The sequence below is a fragment of the Hypomesus nipponensis genome, chromosome 12 (assembly GCF_054491055.1).
Source record: "Hypomesus nipponensis isolate SF chromosome 12, ASM5449105v1, whole genome shotgun sequence".
Classification (NCBI taxonomy): Eukaryota; Metazoa; Chordata; class Actinopteri; order Osmeriformes; family Osmeridae; genus Hypomesus; species Hypomesus nipponensis.
In genome coordinates this window covers 9,661,528-9,683,046 of record NC_140372.1, presented here as the reverse complement: position 1 = coordinate 9,683,046, position 21,519 = coordinate 9,661,528, and the positions used below count along the sequence as shown (strand labels likewise).

The following is a 21,519-nucleotide window of genomic DNA, read 5'->3' as shown; positions in this document are numbered from 1 at the left end:
CTGGTGACTTGGAGCCACTAATTGCCCTAATTGTTAGCAGTTGTCTGGGTCTGGAAAGGACTGCAGTAGGCCAGCCCAACGCAAAGCTGCTCTGTGATTACAGGTCCTAAAGACTTCCTTTGTGTGTTTATGCCCCAGCCAGGCTTCAAAGAGGCTGATTAGATAGTTGTCAGATTGAGGAGAGGGTTGGCATCCCAGAGAGAGCCTTGAGGAGATGGGACAGGACAGAGGAGTGGTAGGGAGAGCTGGGGAGAAGGATAGAGAGCAAGAATCATTTGGGAGTGGGAAGGAGAGACAGAGGGGACGAGTTAGCGAGAGAGACAAGGAGGGAGGGATGGCTAGGGAAAGAGAAGTAGAAGATAAATGAAGTGGTTGTCCGTGAAAGGACATCAACGAAGATGAAATCGTTGTCTTTAAATTGATCCAACACAGACAGTAAACTGTAACCTGATTAAATCAACCTGCCAGTGGTATGCACAAACAGTTGCGTGTAGCTGTAGTCATCAAAACCCAGGTACTCGTCAAAGGCTTTTTTGAGTCAGAGAGGGAGAGAGACCCTCTGCTCCCGCTATGGTCTGAGGATGGTTTGGCGAGTTATGCCTCTCCCAGCAGGTTGGCTTGGGCTCCGGTCCCAGCGGGCGTGGCGCAGGAGTGGCGGAGGAACAGCCGGTGTTAACACGCTGCAGTAACGGTTCAACACGCGGCGGAGCCAGCCCACTGGAGGAGGGAAGGAGCATGAAATCCTGGGCACCTGGTGGCAGTTTCTACACAAGTGTCTGCAGCTGGTGCCCTGAGTCTGCAGTGTGGCTCAGCCAGCTGTGCTTTCCCTGTCTGTCTGTCTGTCTCTCTCTCTCTCTCTCTCTCTCTCTCTCTCTCTCTCTCTCTCTCTCTCTCTCTCTCTTCTCTGTCATCACTCTCTCTTTCTGTTTTTCCACTTCTCTCCTTTTTAATTATCTGACTCTCTCTCTCTCTCTCTCTCTCTCTCTCTCTCTCTCTCTCTCTCTCTCTCTCTCTCTCTCTCTCTCTCTCTCTCTCTCTCTCTCTCTCTCTCTCTCTCTCTCTCTCTCTGTGTCCTTCCCCCTTTTTTTTCAGAATCTCAACAATATTCTTTCAATGGTAATAAAGGGATCAAATGAGCATTAGCCAACTGGACATCTGTGCTTTCCATCTTTCTGCCTTCTTTTGCTTCAATATTTCTAGACATCTCCATCCATAAAACAACACCACTTTTCCATTTGCATGGTTAGACCTTTCTTCTCCTCTCCTCGTCTCGTCCCTCTCTTCCACCTCCACCCTCTTCACCATGTTCTCTGTTCCAGAGAGGTGTGGAGAATTAATAACCCCAGTCTTCCTGTCTTAATGACGGACACACTGGCATTAACAGGTGGCAGAGGTCAAAGGGTGCCGCCTCTTAACCAGAGCACAGCCCAGCGCTGTCACTCATTAATCTGGCCTATGAAGGAGGGGAGGTCTCGCTTCTCGAATGGACTGTTTGACTCCCCCGGGACATAAATGGAGGGATGGAGAGGAGAGCCTTGAAAGAAGGATTGGCATTAGAGTGAATGGGGGATTGGTAAACACGATGGGTTTTACAGAAAGAATCAGGGAAGAGTGATGAAAGAAGATGACAGGGCGTGCATTTGTAGCATTCTGTTTGTTTCCATAACTACCCAAAGGACTGCATGAGTCTATCAGTCATAGGCGTGATTTGGTGATTGGTAAAACAATCAACACAGGGGAAAAGGCCACATGGGAAAGAGGTAAAGAGCACGCATAATTTGTTGTGCAATGACACAATTATTTACAAAGCGTGAACCCACAGGCTTATGTAACGGCCAGGTCGCTAATGCCTAATAGCTCTCTCTCTTTCTCTCTCTCTCTCTCTGGCTAATCGCTGTCACTCTCCAGTAGAACCTGGGGCATTCATCAACTCCAGGATGCTCCTCTGAATACTGATGCTCTCCAATATTGTATTTACTCAGTGGTCAATATTTGAAAGTTACACATTGCCTCCTGAGCTGCAAATCAATTGTTTAATACGAGCAGCTCCTCCTCCTGTTGGTTAGCGAGGTGCAAGCCCACTCAGAATGGGACCCTTGCTCTGGATGACTGTCTCTTTCCATTGGAACAAATACACCCATGCCAATCAGTAACCCAACCTCTCTATCAACATCGACTCAATGAGGGGGCAATGGCTGATGGATTTGTTCATTATGTGCCGCTGTTAATATCTGAAGGGTAGCAGTGTCCTTATAGTGCTCCTCTCTGTCAATCATTCATTTCAGAAGTGTCAGATTGTCCATCTGGGGTGAGGCATACAGAAGGAGAGGAGGTCAGGGAGGACAAACAGGGAGCGAGAGAGAAAGATGACAGAGACCGAGCTCGTATGAAATCGTGGCACAAAATCGCAATCGAGACCCACTCATCGATGGGACGGCTAGTAATAAACCAGGCTCGTCAACGTTGTTTCCTAGCACGGCCAGAACATTTGGTTTTCCGTCCATATTTACATGTCACTTTAAAGCGAATTTAGCTTTTACTGTGTTAAATATGTGGACGTAAAATTATCGGGTTCCAGACTTCTAAAAGCTTCAAGCTCTATTAGTCTTTAATTGTTTTCTTTTTCCCCTTTCGGAATGCTCTTGAATGTGTTTTTATGTACAGAAAACCATTACAGGCTTGATCCAGAGCTATTTAAAGGTGCACAACAGAGCCAGCTCTACCACTGTTAATGCAGTCAAGTCAATGTAATGAAATGTTTGTTTTCCAGGCGAAGTGATGTGGTCGTTCTCGGAGTGTGTTTCATCTGGGGATACAGAAGGGTGGTTTCCCCATCTGTGTGGTGCTGAGTGCTGTTGTTAAAGGCTTCATTACACTCATGTACTTCAAGTCAGAAGATCACCAAATGAAGCACCTGTGCGCTCTCGACATCCATTTACAGGTAGGTGGGACTCTGTTCTTTAGAGGGAGGGTAAGTTTGCACCATGTTGAGACTTTCAGAAAAAAAAAAAAAAGCTTTGTTATTGAGCTGCATTTTCCCACAACCAATTGCCATCTTTTCCAGTTGATGTGTTCTATTGATATGTTCTTAGTTTAATGTTCAATGTATATGTTCCAGAACAGATGCCAATATGTTCCTTGGCAATATGGCGTGTTTTGTCATCCGTTTTCTTTGTAGTTTAGGAAGGATTAGAGGCAGGTCAGTTATAGTCTGCAGGGATTAGAGCACAGGGTACCTAATGAGTTCTGAGTGCTGAACTGTGTCATTCCTGTGTACTCTACAACCCTGCACATCATCACGTGTTAGCCTCACTGACTGTTGCGTGCTGATTGGTGTGTGTGAGTATTAGCATGTTTATCGGAGTGTGTATTAATCTGTGGGAGCAGAGGGGGGTTGTGCCAACGCGCTAGCAGGAGATCACAGGTGTGTCTGTGCACTCCACTGAGAGCCACCCCCCCTGCCCCCACCCTATGCATCCTGGGTAATATCAGCACAACGAGCACCTGCGTCTCTAACCCCCTCCCCCACTCACAAACACACGCACACAAACACACACACACACACACACACATTCACCTCTAATGGCCCCATTTGGACAGCTGTCTAGCCTAATAGTCAGATGTGGGAAACTCAAACATTCTCACACACTGAGGCAGATCATCCTGGAGTCAGACAGTAGTCATTTTGACACCACTGCTCTCCTGGCATCTACACCTCACTGTGTTGCTACAAGATCGTGTGTTTTCAAAATGTTAGTCGGGTGAAGACAGCAAGGCACGATACTGTGCCACACCATTGAGAGACCAGGAACACTCGGATGTCTATATTGTGTCCAAAACCATGTGAGCCTGCCAGTTTGAGCCTGTGGATTACTAATGTTGAACAGAACACTCCATAGGAGGGAACTTCCACCACCACCACCAACCCCCACCACATCCCACCACCAGCACAAGACAAGAAAAGAAGGGTTTATTAATGACTGAGTCAATGAGTGGGTTTGAGGGTAGGGAGGGTGGAAAGGGTGGTGGAGTCATAGCGGAAGAGTCATCAGGGAACTCTTTCATGCATTCTACCTCACAGGATCAGGACCTCTCTCTCTTCCTCCCACCCACGTGTGGACTTCCAGGAGTGCCGGCTGTCTGTCATAGTTTTACTGCACCCTTGTCGCCGTTGTCTTCCTGAAAGGCCCGTGGCATGCACCGACGGTTCCCCTTGAGTCCCCTCGCTGTGGACTTCCTGCCAAAGCTGCACAACGGAGCAGCTGCATTCCAGCCTTATGACAACCTCATCGACAGCCATATCCCAGTGCTAGTCCAGTCCCGGCCTTAGACTCCCCAACCACGTGACTGGTCTGACTGCCTGCCAGTTTCGTTCTAAGACTCAAATCTAATCCAATAGCAAACGGATGGGTCTGGTTCAGCCTCCTAACTGGTCCAACTGTGTCAAATCCTTCCCTGTTTATTGTGTGTGTGAAGGGGCGGAGGGTGTTTGTATGTGCGTCTCTACCATAATCCGTGCCAGCCACAGACCTAGAAAGGGGTTGCAGCTTGCCAATTGAGCGAATAACGACTTCAATTAGGAGATCCAGGGGCTTAAGCAGCATTAGGGCCTGTGGAACCTGCAAGCTGTGTCGGGTAGGGGTCCAGGGAGCCTGAGTGCATGAGGCCACAGAAGGCCAGGGTGGGTTAGCCAAGCAGGGTTAACCATGGTAGCATTAGCCAAACAGGGTTAATCCTGGTAGAGTTGGCATAGCTTAGCTTAGTTCAGTGGAGTCTAGCTGTTGTGTGGTGAGGACTCTCCAGTAGTGGATAGGACAAAACATTGGACAGGAAGCAGGCTGTGTGTCTCGTCCAGCCCGTAGACCCACAGATAAATACCTGTGTGTGTATGTGTGTGTTTGTGTGTGTATGTGAATCATTTGGTCATAGCGAGAGACCAGAGGGATGACACAGGGCGAGGAAGGAAGGGAAGAGGGAGGGAAAGAGACTGAGAGAGAGGGATAGGGGTTTGTTCCCAGACACATACTGCACACGCAGTATCATAAATAGTTTCAAATTGTTATCAGGTGGCCTGGCAGGCAAGCGACACATGAAATTGCAGAAAGTTAGCTGGCCTCATAAATAAATCTGCGTTTAATGAGCCTGCTGTGCATCCCCCACTCCTCTCCCCGAGAGAGAAAGAGAGACAAACTGACACACCAGGCAGCTCATAATTGACAGTCCATCTGTACATATCAGCTACTCATCTACTGTATATTCTGATGCAGAATCTCCAATATATTTTTGAATCGCCACAATTGTGTTCCTTGTTCTTTTTCCTCTTTGTGAAAGGGGACATGATCACAACGGGAATCTGGCTCTCATCACAGGCAACCACCATTCCTTAATTGGAGGAAAATGAGTCATTCATCTTGACCTCTGATCTGTCGCTTTAGAAAATGATGTGTCTTTCCATCTTACCATCCTTTCACTTGGCCCCCTGCACAGTTAACACAGATAAACTCTGGGCTACACCATTACAGCAACACACACACACACACACACACACACACACACACACACACACACACACAGTACAACCACACACAGACACCCACACCCTGGCATTGTAATTTGGTCAGGATGGAGCGACGATGGTGTGTGTCTCATCAGGGCTGCTTGTCTGGACTCCGGCGTGCCCTGCAGGGGTCTGACTTGTGGGGGCTGCTGGGTAGTGGAGCACAGTGGGGTCTGTGTCTCCCTCCATCACACATGTGAACAGTGACTCGCAGATGCAAAGGACAAACAAGAATACTGGGAAATAACACATTATTGTTTCACAATTTGTACCGGATTTCACTCGTCGGAATGGAAGGGAATAAACTCACTTGTTTTTGACAGGAGTTAGTATTTGACTCAATATTTAATGCCTTGAAATAAAAGCACAGACATCTGTTGCTCTCCTTCTTAGGAGAGATTGTGTTTTCTAAATATACAGTATCAGGCCTTCACAGAGGCCCTGGCTCATGGCTGTTTGAGGGGGAAGAGAGACAGCAAAAAGGTGTCCAGATCAAGAGAGCAACGTTGTGCTCAGTCAAACCAAACAGAGTTGAGCCAAATCATTAAAAACTAGGTCAACACAAATGACCAAGTTAACAATATATCTCTTATCCTCCTCTTGGCAGCTAGATTTCAAAACTTGTAATTTTCCACTCCAAAAACGTCATTGTTGTTAATCGCCCACTCACACACATATACTATCATCATTCATTAACACTGCTGTGTATCAGTTTGGCCTGGTTTGGCTGATGTCAACAATGGCAGCAACACAATGAAGGATAGATTGAGAAAAAAAGTTGATTTAGGGAATACATTTCCAGGGTTAATTTCATGTCACTTTTTCTTTTACAAACAAGTGGGGATCGATACATCTAAAAGATTTCAGCTCAGTAACAACTTCTTTTGGCAGTGTTATGTTCCCTCTCTCACATTGAAATGTTCATCGTTTCACTGATATTAAAATAGCACATCATAAGAGCATAATAGCGACCATATTGACAACAAGCTTCGATTACATAATAACAATAAATAGTCTTGATTGTAAGTGCTGGTGGGGATTGAGTGCGGAAAGAAGAGCAGATTTGGCAACATCTGAAAGAGAATGTCTAAGTAGCACTCCCAGCCCGAACACAGAGTTCCCTAAACATCTTGGGAGGCCTCTGAAGACAACCAGGAAGCCAATCCTCCAGTGAGCAGGAGCAGGACACGGTGAAAAAGCAGCCTTCTGTCCCTGAACGACCATGTCTGTCCCAGGGTGCGCTGGGCCTCTCATCCTGAGGTATTCTGTTGTCTTCTCCATGACTCTATGCCCACTGTTTCATACACCGTCCTGTTAGTCCCTCTGGTCAACCGGAGCCACCGTCTATCAGTGTGTGTGTGTGTGTGTGTGTGTGTGTGTGTGTGTGTGTATGAGTGTGTGCATGTGCGTAGTCCTCTGTTCTACACGGGGGTCAGGATGGGGGTAGGAGGTTATCTGGGATGCTCCCCTGAGTCAGAGGGGCTCCTGGGGGAGGTGTAGGGGGAAGGGGGGGTGGCCCTGGGGCTGGAGGCTTTGCTGCTCTCCTGTCCGTCCTCCCGCCGCTCCGCTAGCCCTGCCGCCTCTCTTCCCTCTCCCCTCTTCACTCCTCCTCCCTCTGTTCTGAACGCCTCCTCCGAGCCCCGCCCGTCCTCGCTGGACTCGGCCTCGTCCGAGCCGGAGAGCAGCTCCTCGTCCTGGTATTCCACCCCGTCCAGCGGCCCTGCCTCGCCGGCGCCCTCGCCACCCCCCGCCTCCCTCATCTGACTGTGGTGCTTGACGTGGTAGCGCTGGTTCTGGAAGAACTTAATGATGGTGTGTTTGGGCAGGTCCAGCTGGGCGGAGAGGGTGTGGATGGCTTCCTGGTCGGGGTACAGCCCCACGTCCCCGATGAAGCTCTGCAGGATCCCCAGCGCCTCCAGGGAGATGCGCGTGCGGGAGCGGGGCTTCTTGGCTGGCCCGCCTCCACCCGGCCCCCCACCGCTACCGCCACCCCCGACAGCACCGGCGTCCTCCTTGCACCTGGAGTTGGGCACGGGTACAGGCAGAGGCTCCTCGCGCATGGGGGACGGGTCCTTCATCGGCGGCAGAGGCTGTCTGTGCAGGGCCTGTCGAGAAAAGCAGCAGGTGCTATGAAAAAGTGGGAGGTGCGCACTGTATGGTCCATTATAGTCGTTCAAATATTTCATTAAACAACACGGGCAGACAGTATGCCCATAGAGGCGCAGGCACTCAGGCTGGTGGGGTTGGGACTGTGGTTGTGGAGCTGCATGCACCCACACAGCACTTTGACCTGGTCCCAGACTCATCAGTAGCCTTCTGGGCCTATTAGAAGGGCGGGGTGCCTAAACGCCTAAACACTGGAATGCCGGGTTATAAATCTGTGGTACATCAAAATTAAAGGACCTAAATAAAGATAATAGTAATTCTTTTTTCTCCCCCTTTCAATAATTACAGGGTATGTTTCAAATAATATTGAGGTTAGGCCAAACTGTGGCAGTATTTCTCCATGCTCTGTGGAGTGTTGGTGGGGGAAGCCTTTACAGGAAATGTGTGGGCTTGTCATTTATGTGTCCTGGTCTATTTTAACTGGGGTGTAGGACACAAACATCTTGACTGGAGAAAGAGACTGTGGAAGAAGCAGGTGGTGAGAAAGGAAGAGAAAGAGGGGTGTGAAAAGAGAGAGATTTTGCGCAGACACACCCCCCCCACCCCCCCCACCCACCCCCCCTCACACACACACACAAATGGGTGTGCCCCACAAATAAACAGCACACTCAAAAAAAGAAAAGGGATTCCAAGGGCAGCAGTGCTCTTGACATTATTTCACAACCAGTTCATCTCTTTCCTGTACAATGGCCAGCACCAAACCCCCAATTACTGTTACACATAGCATAACAGCCTTTTTTCTTGTCTGTAATTTTGTCATTACAAATGCGCTGCAGTAATCTAACTCCCATCAAGTGACGGAAGCCAAGTGACGGCAGCGGATGAAAGAAGTGTAAAGGATGCGTCTGTCCTGGTTAGGGAGGGTCTTACTGGATACACACACACACACCCCGTGGGGGCACAGTTGTCCACAGAGACACATGAATTAATTAATTGATGTCAAACTATCATCAATCTCCTCTCTGCAAGGCTTACTGTGTACAGCATGACAGGCTTTGTGTGTGTGGCTGTCTGTGTGCGTGCGTGGGTGGGTGGGTGGGTGGGTGTGTGTGTGTGTGCACGGAGAGAGGGAGAGGGAGACAGAGATTAGGACAGAGAGTGGGGGAGAGAGTGACAGACAGACAAACAGAGACAGACAGAGACAGAGACAGAGACACGCAGGTTTTGACAGCTGGGCTACATGTGTGTGGTGACAGTGTAGGCCTGGGTGGGGGTCTCCAAGGGAGTGTCCAATAAGAACAAGAGCAGAACCACCCAGAACAACAGCTCAGTGTCTGCAAACCACCCCACACAGAGACACTGACACACATACTGCCCATACTGGAGCACACCAACCACTCACAGTGATCGAAACTGGATCTCAATTACATATCTCTATGGATATCCAGCCACTTTATCTACTAAGCTTCCGTCATACCTACATTCCTTTACACTCATCTGCTCCATTATAAACCTTCTCTTTCACTGCTTTTCACCCCTCTCTCTCTCTCTCTCTCTCTCTCTCTCTCTCTCTCTCTCTCTCTCTCTCTCTCTCTCTCTCTCTCTCTCTCTCTCTCTCTCTCTCTCTCTCTCTCTCTCTCTCTCTCTCTCTCTCTCTCTCTCTCTCTCTCTCTCTCTCGCACTGCTCTTTAAGCACCATACGTTTTTAAATAGGATTGTGTTTTTATCATCTATAGGGTCCTTGGCTCAGCAGTCCCAGACACTGAGGGAGACTCAGCTGAGGAATGTGTCTCTGGTCTGACCACAGCTTCCTCTTCCACTTCATCAGCATCCCAAAAGAAGAGGGGGGGGGGGGGTAAAGAACGACTACAGGACCCCATGCTGGTGACTGAATGGGCTCTGGCTGGCTGAGGTTGGGGCTGGAGGCTGAGGCTGACCTGAGGTTCGGGCAGGTGGAGGACAGTGTGCAGCCTCTCACTGTGGTGGTGCCGGGACTCCTCCTCGTAGACCATGTCCCTCTCGGCCTGCGATAGCGTCAGGAACCGACGGATGGTGCACAGGTTCTCCCACAGGGTACGGTTCTCCGGGCTGGGGTTCTCCTTCCAGCGCAACAGCTCACACAACCAGCCCTGGAGAGAGAGACGTGGGGGTGGCCAGACAGTCAGACCATAAGTTTGTCTTTCAGTTGATAGGGGCTTGTGGAGAAAGAGAGGAAGGACAGAGAGGAGGAAAAGAAGGAACATCAGACGACTGGAGCAGAACAGCGGATGAAGAGAGACCAGAACAAAGACATAAAGACAGGGAGACAGGGAGACAGGGAGACAGGAAGACAGGGAGACAGGGAGACTGGGAGACTGGGAGACTGTAAGACATGGAGACTGGGAGACTGGGAGACAGGGACATGAAGACAGGAAGACAGGAAGACAGGAAGACAGGGAGACAGGAAGACAGGGAGACTGGGAGACAGGGAGACTGTAAGACAGGAAGACAGGGAGACAGGGAGACAGGGAGACTGTAAGACATGGAGACTGGGAGACTGGGAGACAGGGAGACATGGAGACTGGGAGACTGGGAGACAGGGAGACTGGGAGACAGGGAGACTGGGAGACTGGGAGACTGTAAGACATGGAGACTGGGAGACTGTAAGACATGGAGACTGGGAGACTGGGAGACAGGGAGACATGGAGACTGGGAGACTGGGAGACAGGGAGACTGGGAGACAGGGAGACTGGGAGACAGGGAGACTGTAAGACATGGAGACTGGGAGACTGTAAGACATGGAGACTGGGAGACTGGGAGACAGGGAGACATGGAGACTGGGAGACAGGGACATGAAGACAGGAAGACAGGAAGACAGGGAGAAAGGAAGACATGGAGACTGGGAGACTGGGAGACAGGGACATGAAGACAGGAAGACAGGAAGACAGGGACATGAAGACAGGAAGACAGGGAGACAGGGAGACAGGAAGACAGGAAGACAGGGAGACAGGGAGACTGTAAGACATGGAGACTGGGAGACTGTAAGACATGGAGACTGGGAGACTGGGAGACTGGGAGACTGGGAGACTGTAAGACATGGAGACTGGGAGACTGGGAGACATGGAGACTGGGAGACTGGGAGACAGGGAGACATGGAGACTGGGAGACTGGGAGACAGGGAGACTGGGAGACTGGGAGACAGGGAGACTGGGAGACAGGGAGACTGGGAGACTGGGAGACTGTAAGACATGGAGACTGGGAGACTGTAAGACATGGAGACTGGGAGACTGGGAGACAGGGAGACATGGAGACTGGGAGACTGGGAGACAGGGAGACTGGGAGACAGGGAGACTGTAAGACATGGAGACTGGGAGACTGTAAGACATGGAGACTGGGAGACTGGGAGACAGGGAGACATGGAGACTGGGAGACAGGGACATGAAGACAGGAAGACAGGAAGACAGGGAGAAAGGAAGACATGGAGACTGGGAGACTGGGAGACAGGGAGACAGGGAGACTGTAAGACATGGAGACTGGGAGACAGGGAGACTGGGAGACAGGGAGACTGGGAGACAGGGAGACAGGGAGACAGGGAGACAGGGAGACTGTAAGACATGGAGACTGGGAGACAGGGAGACTGGGAGACAGGGAGACTGGGAGACAGGGAGACAGGGAGACTGTAAGACATGGAGACTGGGAGACAGGGAGACTGGGAGACAGGGAGACTGGGAGACAGGGAGACAGGGAGACTGTAAGACATGGAGACTGGGAGACAGGGAGACAGGGAGACTGGGAGACTGGGACATGAACACAGGGAGGGCCGGTGATAAGAGACAGAGGCCTAACTTCCTGATGACACTGTTTTGAAACAGAGAGAGAGAGAGAGAGAGAGAGAGAGAGAGAGAGAGAGAGAGAGAGAGAGAGAGAGAGAGAGAGAGAGAGAGAGACAGAGAGAGAGAGAGAGAGAGAGAGAGAGAGAGAGAGCAAGAGAGAGAGAATGAGAAAGAGAAAGAGAAAGAGGAAAGATTTGATTATCTCCGCTAGACTGGGCCAGGCTCTGACACCAGCTGTTGTTTGTGCACGGCTCCCTCCAGCACACAGTGTTAATAAAGTGATCAGGGCTCGTGCCCTCCTTCTCTCCCTCCATCCCTGCCCCTCCCTCTCCAGGGAGGGGCACGGCCAGATGTAGCAGATGGGGTCAGTGAGCCATGACCCCTTCACTCACAGCCACAAGAGCAAAAATACCATAGTCCAATCCACCACTGGCACACACACACACACACAAACACACACACACAAACGTGTTCATACAGTACTGCAAGCTCATCACTACACACATTAAACAAAAAACACAAAAAAGGACCTCAAATCATACTCTGAGGTCACAAGAATAGCCCCTCCCGAACCCCCTCCCACCCTGCTCTCCCAGTCAGTCCCTGACTGCCCCCTCCTCGCCACTAAAGTAAACCAAGTAGGGGCCGTTGTGGATGGAAGGGATTTGCAGCATCTTTGATGAGGACTCCTGTAGGGGGCAGCTCTGCAGGCTGACGTGACTGAAGCTCCTTTTATCTCCCGGACGCCCACATTGTTTATCTGTCAGCGTAGACGTGACGGCACGCCACACTGACAATCAGATACCACAGCTTGGACAACCAGGCAAACAACCCAGCCAAGCCTAACCCTACATGCCTGCTTCGGCAGTATCCTCCGCCCTTACACACACATACACACACACACACATGCACCCACACACACAAACACACACATGCACCCACACACACACTCTCCCTACTTCCATGTCACCTCCATGTTCCAAAACCATTCCTCCAGTCAAAATACTGGAATGTCAGTGTGTGTGTGTGTGTGTGTGTGTGTTTATGTGTGTGTTTGTGTTGCTGCCGTCAAACTTTATTAAGCATCCCGCTATCGCTTCATATCACGCATTCCTTTCCACAAGAGAGCAGTGAAGCCGTGGGTGAGAATCCACTGGGTGGGAGTACCCAGTAATGTGTGCTCAGGGGCTGACCTGGCTCTTGTTGGCGGCCACCTTGGCAAACATGGCCTGGGACACCTTGGCTCGCTTCATCTCCTGCTGGATGTCATCGTAGATCCCCGAGGTGATGTTCACCAGGGACTCCAGCTTCAGGGGCAGCTCCACGCTGGGCAGGGAGGGTTTGGCCTGCAGGCAGGGAGGGGCGGCAGGGTCGAGAAATGAAAGGAAAAGAGATTTTAGTGTTTGAACAGTGTGTCTGCCTTGGTAGGAGTCCCTCAGGATATCTACAACATGCCTGCACTTGTTTGTGTTTTGTTATTGTTTACTGGTGTGTGTGTGTGTGTGTGTGTGTGGTACAGTAGAAGAGCACATCCGTGGGTTGTAGGTGGATCTAACATAATATTGCTGTTGATTTGATCTTTACAGGTGTCGGTGGGTCCATCTGTGTTTGTGTCGACCTGTGTGTGTGTGTGTGTGTGTGTGTGTGTGTACCTGTGTGTGTCTTTGGCCAGAGGAGGTGGAGTTCTGATTGGGTGTCTGGGACAGATTTGGGTTCATGCTGCGTTCACGTTCCTCCTGGTAAATGCGGTCGCGCTCCCCCTCAGGGAGGTTGAGGAAGTTCTGCATGGCCTTCAGGTTGACCAGGAGAGACTGGGAGGCCGAGCGAGGGTCCTCCTCTTTACGAAGGATCTCTGACAGCAAACCCTGAGACACACACACACGTGTGTCCAAACACAGACACACACACACACACAGACAAGCACGCATGCAAACACACACGCCCATGCACACACACACACATACAAACAAGCATGCATGCAAACATGCAAACACACATAAAGGGACAAACAAACACACACACACACGCACACACAACCAATGTCAGATGCTGAGAGCTTGACAGTTGGAGTTCTACAGAGCAAAATATTTTCCACTGTGCCTGTCCCAGACTCCAGAGCAGACTCATCCAACAAAGTCATATGTAAATGTCAGTATCAGTGTTGTGGAATTATATTCAGCTTGGGACACAGTGGAATGGGGTTTGTCGACACAGCTCCTGTTGTTGAACAGTACCTGTGTTCTGTTGAAGGCCACGCGGGCGAACACCGCCTGGGAGACGCTGGCCCTCTTCAGCTCTTCTCGGACCTGCTGGTAGATGTCAGAGGACACCTCCACGGCCGAGGGGTTGTGCCCGGGTTCGGAGGGCCCCCCGGGGGCTTTGCAGACCCGAGGGATGGGCGGGTGGTTGAGAAACTGCTGGTTGATGGCCTGGGGGTGCTGGTGGGCGAGCAGGCGGCTAACGGCCAGCTGCTGGTTGATGAGGTGGGCCATGGCTAGCTGCTGTCTCACCAGCTGAGGGGAGAGCTGGGGGGAGAGCAGCCCCCCTGGCCCCAGGAGGGGCTGTAGTGAGGCAGAGGGGCTGGATGGGGGCACCGGGCCACGCAGTGGGGGGCTGGGGTGGTGCTGGCCGAGGGGCGATGGTTGCTGGGATGGGAGGGGGAGAGCCTGTTGAGAGCTGGGGGGCTGGGTATCCCCTGGGATGACCCCCTTCAGGGTCACACCCCCACTCCCCAGGGGGCCCAGGTGGGTTGGGGAGGTCAGGTGGGAAGGGGGGCGCTGTCCGAGGATACACATGTCAGCCATGCTATCTCTCTCCACTGTGTAAACAAACACAAACAAATGAGGATGGGTTCAAAACACACAGTGCTACGAGTTTTTATTCAGATAACTTGGCAGTTAGCTTACTTTTAATGTCTGGTTTATCACGGCCTGACCACATCCTCTCAAGGTATTCACCTGTAGTTGGCAATGAGACAAAACACAGTTAGGCTATGGAAAGAAATGACATAAATCCATGCATTCACCAAACAATCGTATCAGATAGGTAGACATGGTGGCACTTAGGGCGTCCAATCAGATCTGCTTCCTGACTCTGTCAACCCAATCAGCGTTCCTTCAGCAGGCTGATCCCTCCCCTCCCAAGAAGCCATGTGGAAGACTGCAGCCAGTGTGTCTGAGAGGGGGCCTCACAGCTGAACTAATGCTGCGGGCTGACTGGAACCTGAGTCCTCCCTATCCCTCCAGCCCTCCAGCCCTCTACCCCTCCAGCCTTCCATCCCTCCAGCTCTCCAGCTCTCCAGCCCTTTCCCTACCCTCCTCCCTCCGTCCTTTCGCCCGTCCCACCTTCTTCATCAAACGACAGGGAGTATTTATCGTCGTCGCCCCCCACTTAACCCACACTCCTCTGCGCGTGTTTGGGCTCCGGTGTCTACTTTGATTTGACTCCTGGGGTAATTACACTGTCTTGGGATAACTGTGTGTTTGTGTGTGTGTGTGTGTGTGTGGGGCGGGGGGTGGGGTGGGGGGTTGAAAGGGTGAGAGGAGGTAGAGGAGGGCGGAGTTTCAACTGTGAGATCGGTTGGTGGGGAAGGGGGCATGGGCAGGATGGTGGTGAGAGGGGCGGGGGCAGGGGGATGGGTGGAAGGGGGGGGTCGGTGAAAGGGGCGATCTCGGTTTATGGAGTGGGAGGGCGGGCTGCTTCTGATTAGAGGCTAAAAGTGTTTAGTTTTCCCTGCTATATTAAGGGTGACATTAAAGGATAATGTGAACCATGCGTCATGGGGTCCCTTGGGGAGCTGTCTCAATGGCTGCCTACCACACACACACACACACACGTATGCACATACACACACAAATACACAAAGGTCCATCTCAGGGAAAGCCAATACACACTGACTCTGTGAGCACAGTGGTCTAGTCACCACTGGTTAGCATCACTAACGTCCATGAGGACATGAACACACCCACCCCTATGGAAGTGGCTGATTTACTGTTTAAAACAAACTGCAGAACCTTGTCACTGTAGTCTTTACTATACTACCGGATCTGTTACCATGCCACAGAAAAGCTCAGCCCTTGTCCAAAAACATTCTGAGTCGACGTCAGTGTCAGCCAATCATATGTAAGGTTGTTGAGAAAGAGAGGTGGGATGAGACGAGACGGGCCCTGTGGTTGGTTAGGAAGAGCGTGACGAGCAGGAGACACACCTCACCTTTAATCCTCTTGTACCTCTTGTACCAGCGGCCAAACTCTTGGCATTTGGACGTGGACACGTTGGCGTAGTAGGAGCTGTTGACTATGGCTGAGATCATGCTCTGAACAAGGAGAGATGGAGGGGAGGAGATGTATGAGAGACACAGGAGCAACATCCTGGATCCTTCTGGAACAGACTGAACTAGAGATACGCTCAGCCTGTTACAAAGCCACACTCACACATTAGGAAATCTAAAGATACATGAGCATCAGTCTTACACTGCAGACTTCCGAGCACACACACACACACACATACACATACACACACACCCACACACACACCCACACACACACACACACAGACCGGTACAGGCAGATAGCTTGTGATTGATTAGGACACCACCCACATACTTTGCTTAATTACTGATTATATCATGACCAAGTCCATAAATCTGAACACAAAATGACACACTCTTAAGTTATGACTAGAGGGTGTGCAAAATGGGGGACTGCACAGATGTTCACTGGAGTATGTGTGTGTATCTACGTGTGGGGGTGAATAGTAGGTCTTCACTAGGATAATAAAACAAACCTGTATATGTGTGTGTGAGAGATAGATGGAGAGAGAGAGAGAGAGAGAGAGAGAGAGAGAGACAGAGAGAGAGAGAGAGAGAGAGAGAGAGAGAGAGAGAGAGAAAGAGAGAGAGTGAATGAGAAACAGTGAGAGAGAGAGAGAGAGAGAGAGAGAGAGAGAGAGAGAGAGAGAGAGAGAGAGAGAGAGAGAGAGAGAGAGAGAGAGAGAGAGAGAGAGAGAGAGAGGGACAGTGAGAGAGAGTAGACTGCTACCTGAGAGAGAGGGCACTCCTTGGCCAGAGCGCTCTGGTTCATCTCCCTCAGTAGCTCCTTGAGGGCGTTGCGTACCGTGGCATGGTTCCACTGCTCCGACGGCAGATCCTCTAAACGGGCAAAGCTGTAACCATGGAGACAAACCATCATTACCTCACTTCCTGTTTGTTTTGTAACTTCCTGTCATCTTGGTACCAGAAGTTAATTTTCAAACAGTGGCCATGCCCATGGACATGAATGCGAGACGATTAACTCCTATCAACATGCAGATAATAGCACAGTGTGATTACGTGATATCACACTGCCATGGAAACACAACGAAACAAACATTAATATCTGCTCAGTCATATTAATGGATAACCTATTTGTAGGTCAAATTGGTTTCGATAATTAAGTATTGTATCATAGACCCCCCCCCCCACACACACACACACACACAGTTCCAGACCTCTGCAGAAGGATGCGGAGGGTGACCATGTGGTAGACGTCCAGCAGCATGTCCGCCACGGTGGCCTCGGGGGCGTCGCTTAGGAAGTGGATGGGCATGGGCTTCCAGCGGCCCACTTTGATGATGCCTGGAGACGGGAGAGACGAGCACACGGGGCTGAGTGGATCATCCCTACCTTCGCCTGGGAACATCTAATACGAATGTGCCTGTGTGTGTGTCTGTGGGTGTGTGTCTGTGGGTGTCTCTGCCTACAGCTGCGTTACAAGGTGCACACGAGAGAGGGAGACAACCTTAGTGTGCATTTGTCACCATAAATAGTCTCTTCATCAGCGGCAGTAAACCTCACAGCTGAACAATGTCAGAGAGATAAAGTCTTATCTATTAGTGTCTTATCAAGCAGGGGAAGAGCCACCCCCTGTCCCAGGAGCCTTATTAAGCACCAGGGACCCGGTCCTGCCTTTTATAGCGAGTATCGTGCAAGACACAGCTGATGGGAAGTACAGGTCAAGGCTAGGTGTGTCAATCTGCAATTAATATGGGTTATGAAAACACATTAATGATTAAGGAAAAAATCCTCTCGAATGGGTGGAGCCAGAGATAGATAGTTCCATCATGTCCAGTAGGTAAACTGTACAGTTTGAAGTATGAAGATATTTTTTTATGACAAAGTATGATTGATAGTGAAATTGAGGGGACTTTTATTTTGTCTTCAAAGTGCTGATGATTTCTCCTTCGAGGGTGTTCTTCTATGTTGAAAAGGGAGAAGGATGGAGAAGTCTGATAGCTACATCTGACAATGAGATCTTCCCTCCCTCCCTCCCTCCCTCACCCCTCTTGTGTCTGAAAAGCATCCTAAGATGTGTACACAGACACATTCCCCTGGCCTTCCCCAAGACCATGGCTGGAACTGCTAAACTAAACAAGGCTAATCGCATTAGGATCTGCTAAATCAAACACAGACGCAAACCAGCCCTGGCCTGCCAGCTTGCCTGCCGTATGTGTTTGTGTCTGTGTGTGTTTTGTGTATATTTGTGTGTCTCAATGGCATGAGTGTAGCGGTGCTGGGAAGAAAGGAACAAAGACAACTTCTTCAAGTCAGCTCGAGCTGATTAATTGGGTTAGACCTGTGGATACAATGGCATTGAGGATGTTGATGTGTCATTAGAACTGATCCTGGATGGATACATACATCAGGGCCCACAATGCCATCGAAATATGCATAAACAGGCGGCATATGGACACAATATGTTTACTCCTGGAGAAGTGGGAAAAGGCCATATTCAGAATTTGAATAATGACGTGAATAGTCTATTCATATTTGAATAGTCACACGCAAAATAACTCTTGCTAGCCCGCCTTTGAATACTAACTTTTTGTATTTGAAATAATTACAACAAAACAACTTGCCCCCTACATTGAGAGCCAAAAACTGAGAAATCCAAATAAGCAATGAGATCCTTTCAATTATAGCTCTACCGATCGGTCTAATTAAAGAAAGAACCAAGTGGCCAGAGAAGAGTTTAAAAATACAGCGTGGCCAAAGTTATGCCGGACACAATTCAATCAGGGAGAAAAATAGCAAAGGCCTCTGTGTAATTTTGGTCGTAACCACAAAGAGGGGGAAAGAATGCCTGACTCCAGCCAAAAATTATTCATTTAACATAAAAGCTCATTTCAAATAAGAAAGGCTCTCCATCTGGGAGGAGCCTTGGAGGGGGCACGGGGCGTTGCCTGGTTGGGTTCAGGCCCTGTGTTTACGGGATGGAACTGGAATGTGGAACGCTTTGCTGCCTTTTTGTGTGTGTGCGTGTGCGTCTGTATGTGTGTGCGTGAGTGTGAGTGTGTTTGTCAGGAGTTCGGCCTGCCGTCGTCTCTGGATCAGACAGGGGAAGGTATTTTGGGACCTTCTCTCTGCTTGCTCTCTCACAGCACTGCTGTTTGGTTTTGTTATTGTTGTGTTAAGGTTTGCTAGATGTGGTGTGACCTTCACCGAGGTTGAAGGTCAAGCTTCAAATGCTGTCTGCTCTTTCCCATGAACCACTGTACCACTGTGTCTCCATTACTGATGGCAAAACCAAGCAATTTTGTGCATTTATGTATGTCATCACTGGGTAGACCCAGAAACAATAAGAGGTGGTTGAAATCAGAAAAGCTTGTTTGATTTTGCTGCTAACCATGTTGGTTGCAAACTTAGATGCACACCTACACACCAACGCACCCACACAACCATGCATGAAAGCATGCTACACACACACACACACACACACACTGACTGACTCACCTCGTGCCTGGACAGCAGAGTTGTGTGAGTAGCCCAGAGCTACGAGAGCTGTCTCCACCAGCTGGGTGAAGAGGATGTCCTTACGCACCAATACAAACTCAGCGTGTCTGTCACGCCCCTCCCCGTCATAGACCACACCCCCGGACATGCTCCCCTCAGCCTGCTCCACCACACAGTACACTGGGATCATCAGACCTGGGGAGAGACACAGAGACAGAGAGAGAGGAGAGAGAGAGAGAGAGACAGAGAGTGAGGAGAGAGAGAGAGCGAGAGAGATAGAGAGAGAGAGAGAGAGAGAGAGAGAGAGAGAGAGAGAGAGAGAGAGAGAGAGAGAGAGACAGCGAGAGAGAGAGAGAGAGACAGAGAGACAGAGACAGAGAGAGACAGAGAGAGACAGAGAGAGACAGAGAGAGAGACAGAGAGAGAGACAGAGAGAGAGAGAGAGGATGTCCGACAATGAGTGAACAAATTAAAGTAACAAATGAATACATAAATGGATGAATAAATGGGAAAATCAATGAAGAGACAGAAGGTATGCCTACTACTACTACCTACCACAGTATAAACATAAATGTATCACTGACACACAACTTGTTACAAAATCACTCATTGAACAGAAATGAATCTATGTTATGCCTTTTGTAAAAATACACAAGAACCAGTTGGGTTGCTATAATTTTTATACGTCAGGAACCATGTGCTATTCCAACCCTGAAGCCTTATAAAACACAAGTGTGTTATTCCCCAAAGAGCTGTCATTCACAGGTTATCAGTCAAGCTACTGACAGGCCAATGACAACTGAAACCCAGCCAAAGCCACACTTCCATCAGACACGCTATATCCCAATAATTCAGCTACAGAGCTTGAGTGCATATTTATGCGCTTATGTGTGTGTGTGTGTGTGTTTTAGGCCACTTATGCCTGTGTGTATACAGTATGTATGGTCTTGAGGCTGCAACATTAGTGGAGAGTGTGTGTGGCCCATTCCACCCCATAATGCTGTGGTTTGAAAGAGACTGATTTTCCTTGGTTAAAAGATCCCCCCCCCTCGTGTGTGAGAAAGGACCCTACTCTCTTCCTCTTTACCTCTCTCTCTCTCTCTCTCTCTCTCTCTCTCTCTCTCTCTCTCTCTCTCTCTCTCTCTCTCTCTCTCTCTCTCTCTCTCTCTCTCTCTCTCTCTCTCTCTCTCTCTCTCTCTCTCTCTCTCACTTACACTCTTTTCATCCATCTTTCTGAAGCAGTCATTCGCTGACTTGTGTCACATTTGTAACTCCATGCTCGGGTAAGCCTGCGTGTGTGCACGCGTATGAGCGTGCGTGTGTGAGCGCGTATACCTCCGAGGGGCTTGAGCGGAGTCCCGTTGTGGCGGGTCCGCGCCCCCGTGGGGCTCCCGTTCACCTCCAGACGGCTGATCTTCCCTGGAGGGGGCCCGCCGTGGTCTGGGCTCCCCTCCCTCCGCTCGGGACTGTCCGTCAGGCAGGGGCTCTCCCGGCCACGCTCCATCCCCCTCCAACCACCAGGGGGAGCACCCAGCAGCGCGTAGGGGCCTGCACACAGGGGGACAACAGGAGAGCAACTGAGAAAAAGACCCAGCAGCAGCAGGCCACACACACACACGGCTGTCGGATGAAACAGGAATCCACAGTTTCCAGGTGAAAAGATGGAGACTTTGTAACAGCTTCAGTTTGGGTCTTGTTTAACAGTGATGGCTACAGTTAAGGGTGACGTTTTAGGTGCGTTTTTGACAATGAATACGACTACAGGTTAGCTCACTCAACATCCCTTGTGTTGACATGATGGCGTCTCCCCTAAAACCCATTACAATGACATTACTGCTTCATTAACAACTTGTGTGACAACCATGTTTGTTGTGGTCATCTTCTCTCCCCCCCTGCCTGCTATGGCTCATATTGAAGACATTACTTTTTATTTACAGATGACGAGAGAAGACGAGGACGACCACAACAAACAACAAAATAACAAGCCAGCATCTGGGGCAAATCACCAGCTCTTTATTTGTGTAAATTGACTGGAAGTCTAGTCTTATGTACTGTGAAGAAAACCGCACAGTCATATTCTGACATTCGAGTTGACTACTTGCTGAGGAGATAAGAGGGCCCATCATTGTAACAGGTCGTAATCCAGGCTATCTCCCCTCACATGACCTTGTTGATCTCGCTCCAGCAAGCAGAGGCGTGGCTCTCGACTCCCAACACACACAGCCGACGAACAATAGCAGAACCAAAATGTTGCCGGTGCTTTTTTGTCATTAGAG

At 50.0% G+C, this 21,519-nt stretch overlaps 1 protein-coding gene across 1 annotated transcript; it reads right to left on the bottom strand.

The window, feature by feature from the left end:
- Positions 1 to 7,008: 7,008 nt before the first annotated feature.
- Positions 7,009 to 20,747, bottom strand: LOC146261003 (DNA-binding protein SATB2-like). The gene is made up of 11 exons (XM_084668594.1): positions 20,579 to 20,747; positions 19,244 to 19,438; positions 16,963 to 17,089; positions 16,515 to 16,638; positions 15,688 to 15,790; positions 14,382 to 14,432; positions 13,710 to 14,293; positions 13,128 to 13,340; positions 12,669 to 12,821; positions 9,601 to 9,792; positions 7,009 to 7,662 (listed from the first exon to the last, which is right to left on the bottom strand). The coding sequence occupies exons 1-11, from the start codon at positions 20,745 to 20,747 to the stop codon at positions 7,009 to 7,011; spliced, it is 2,565 nt and encodes an 854-aa protein (XP_084524720.1).
- Positions 20,748 to 21,519: the final 772 nt, after the last annotated feature.

Bases quoted from the DNA above. Each gene is read 5' to 3' on its own strand.
- LOC146261003 (XM_084668594.1), bottom strand. From the start codon at position 20,747: ATGGAGCGTGGCCGGGAGAGCCCCTGCCTGACGGACAGTCCCGAGCGG. The intron at 14,294-14,381 runs GTAAGCTAACTG...TTGTTTACACAG, and splicing joins TGATAAACCAGACATTAAAA to TGGAGAGAGATAGCATGGCT. The intron at 9,793-12,668 runs GTCAGCCCCTGA...CTCTCTCTCCAG, and splicing joins TGGCCGCCAACAAGAGCCAG to GGCTGGTTGTGTGAGCTGTT.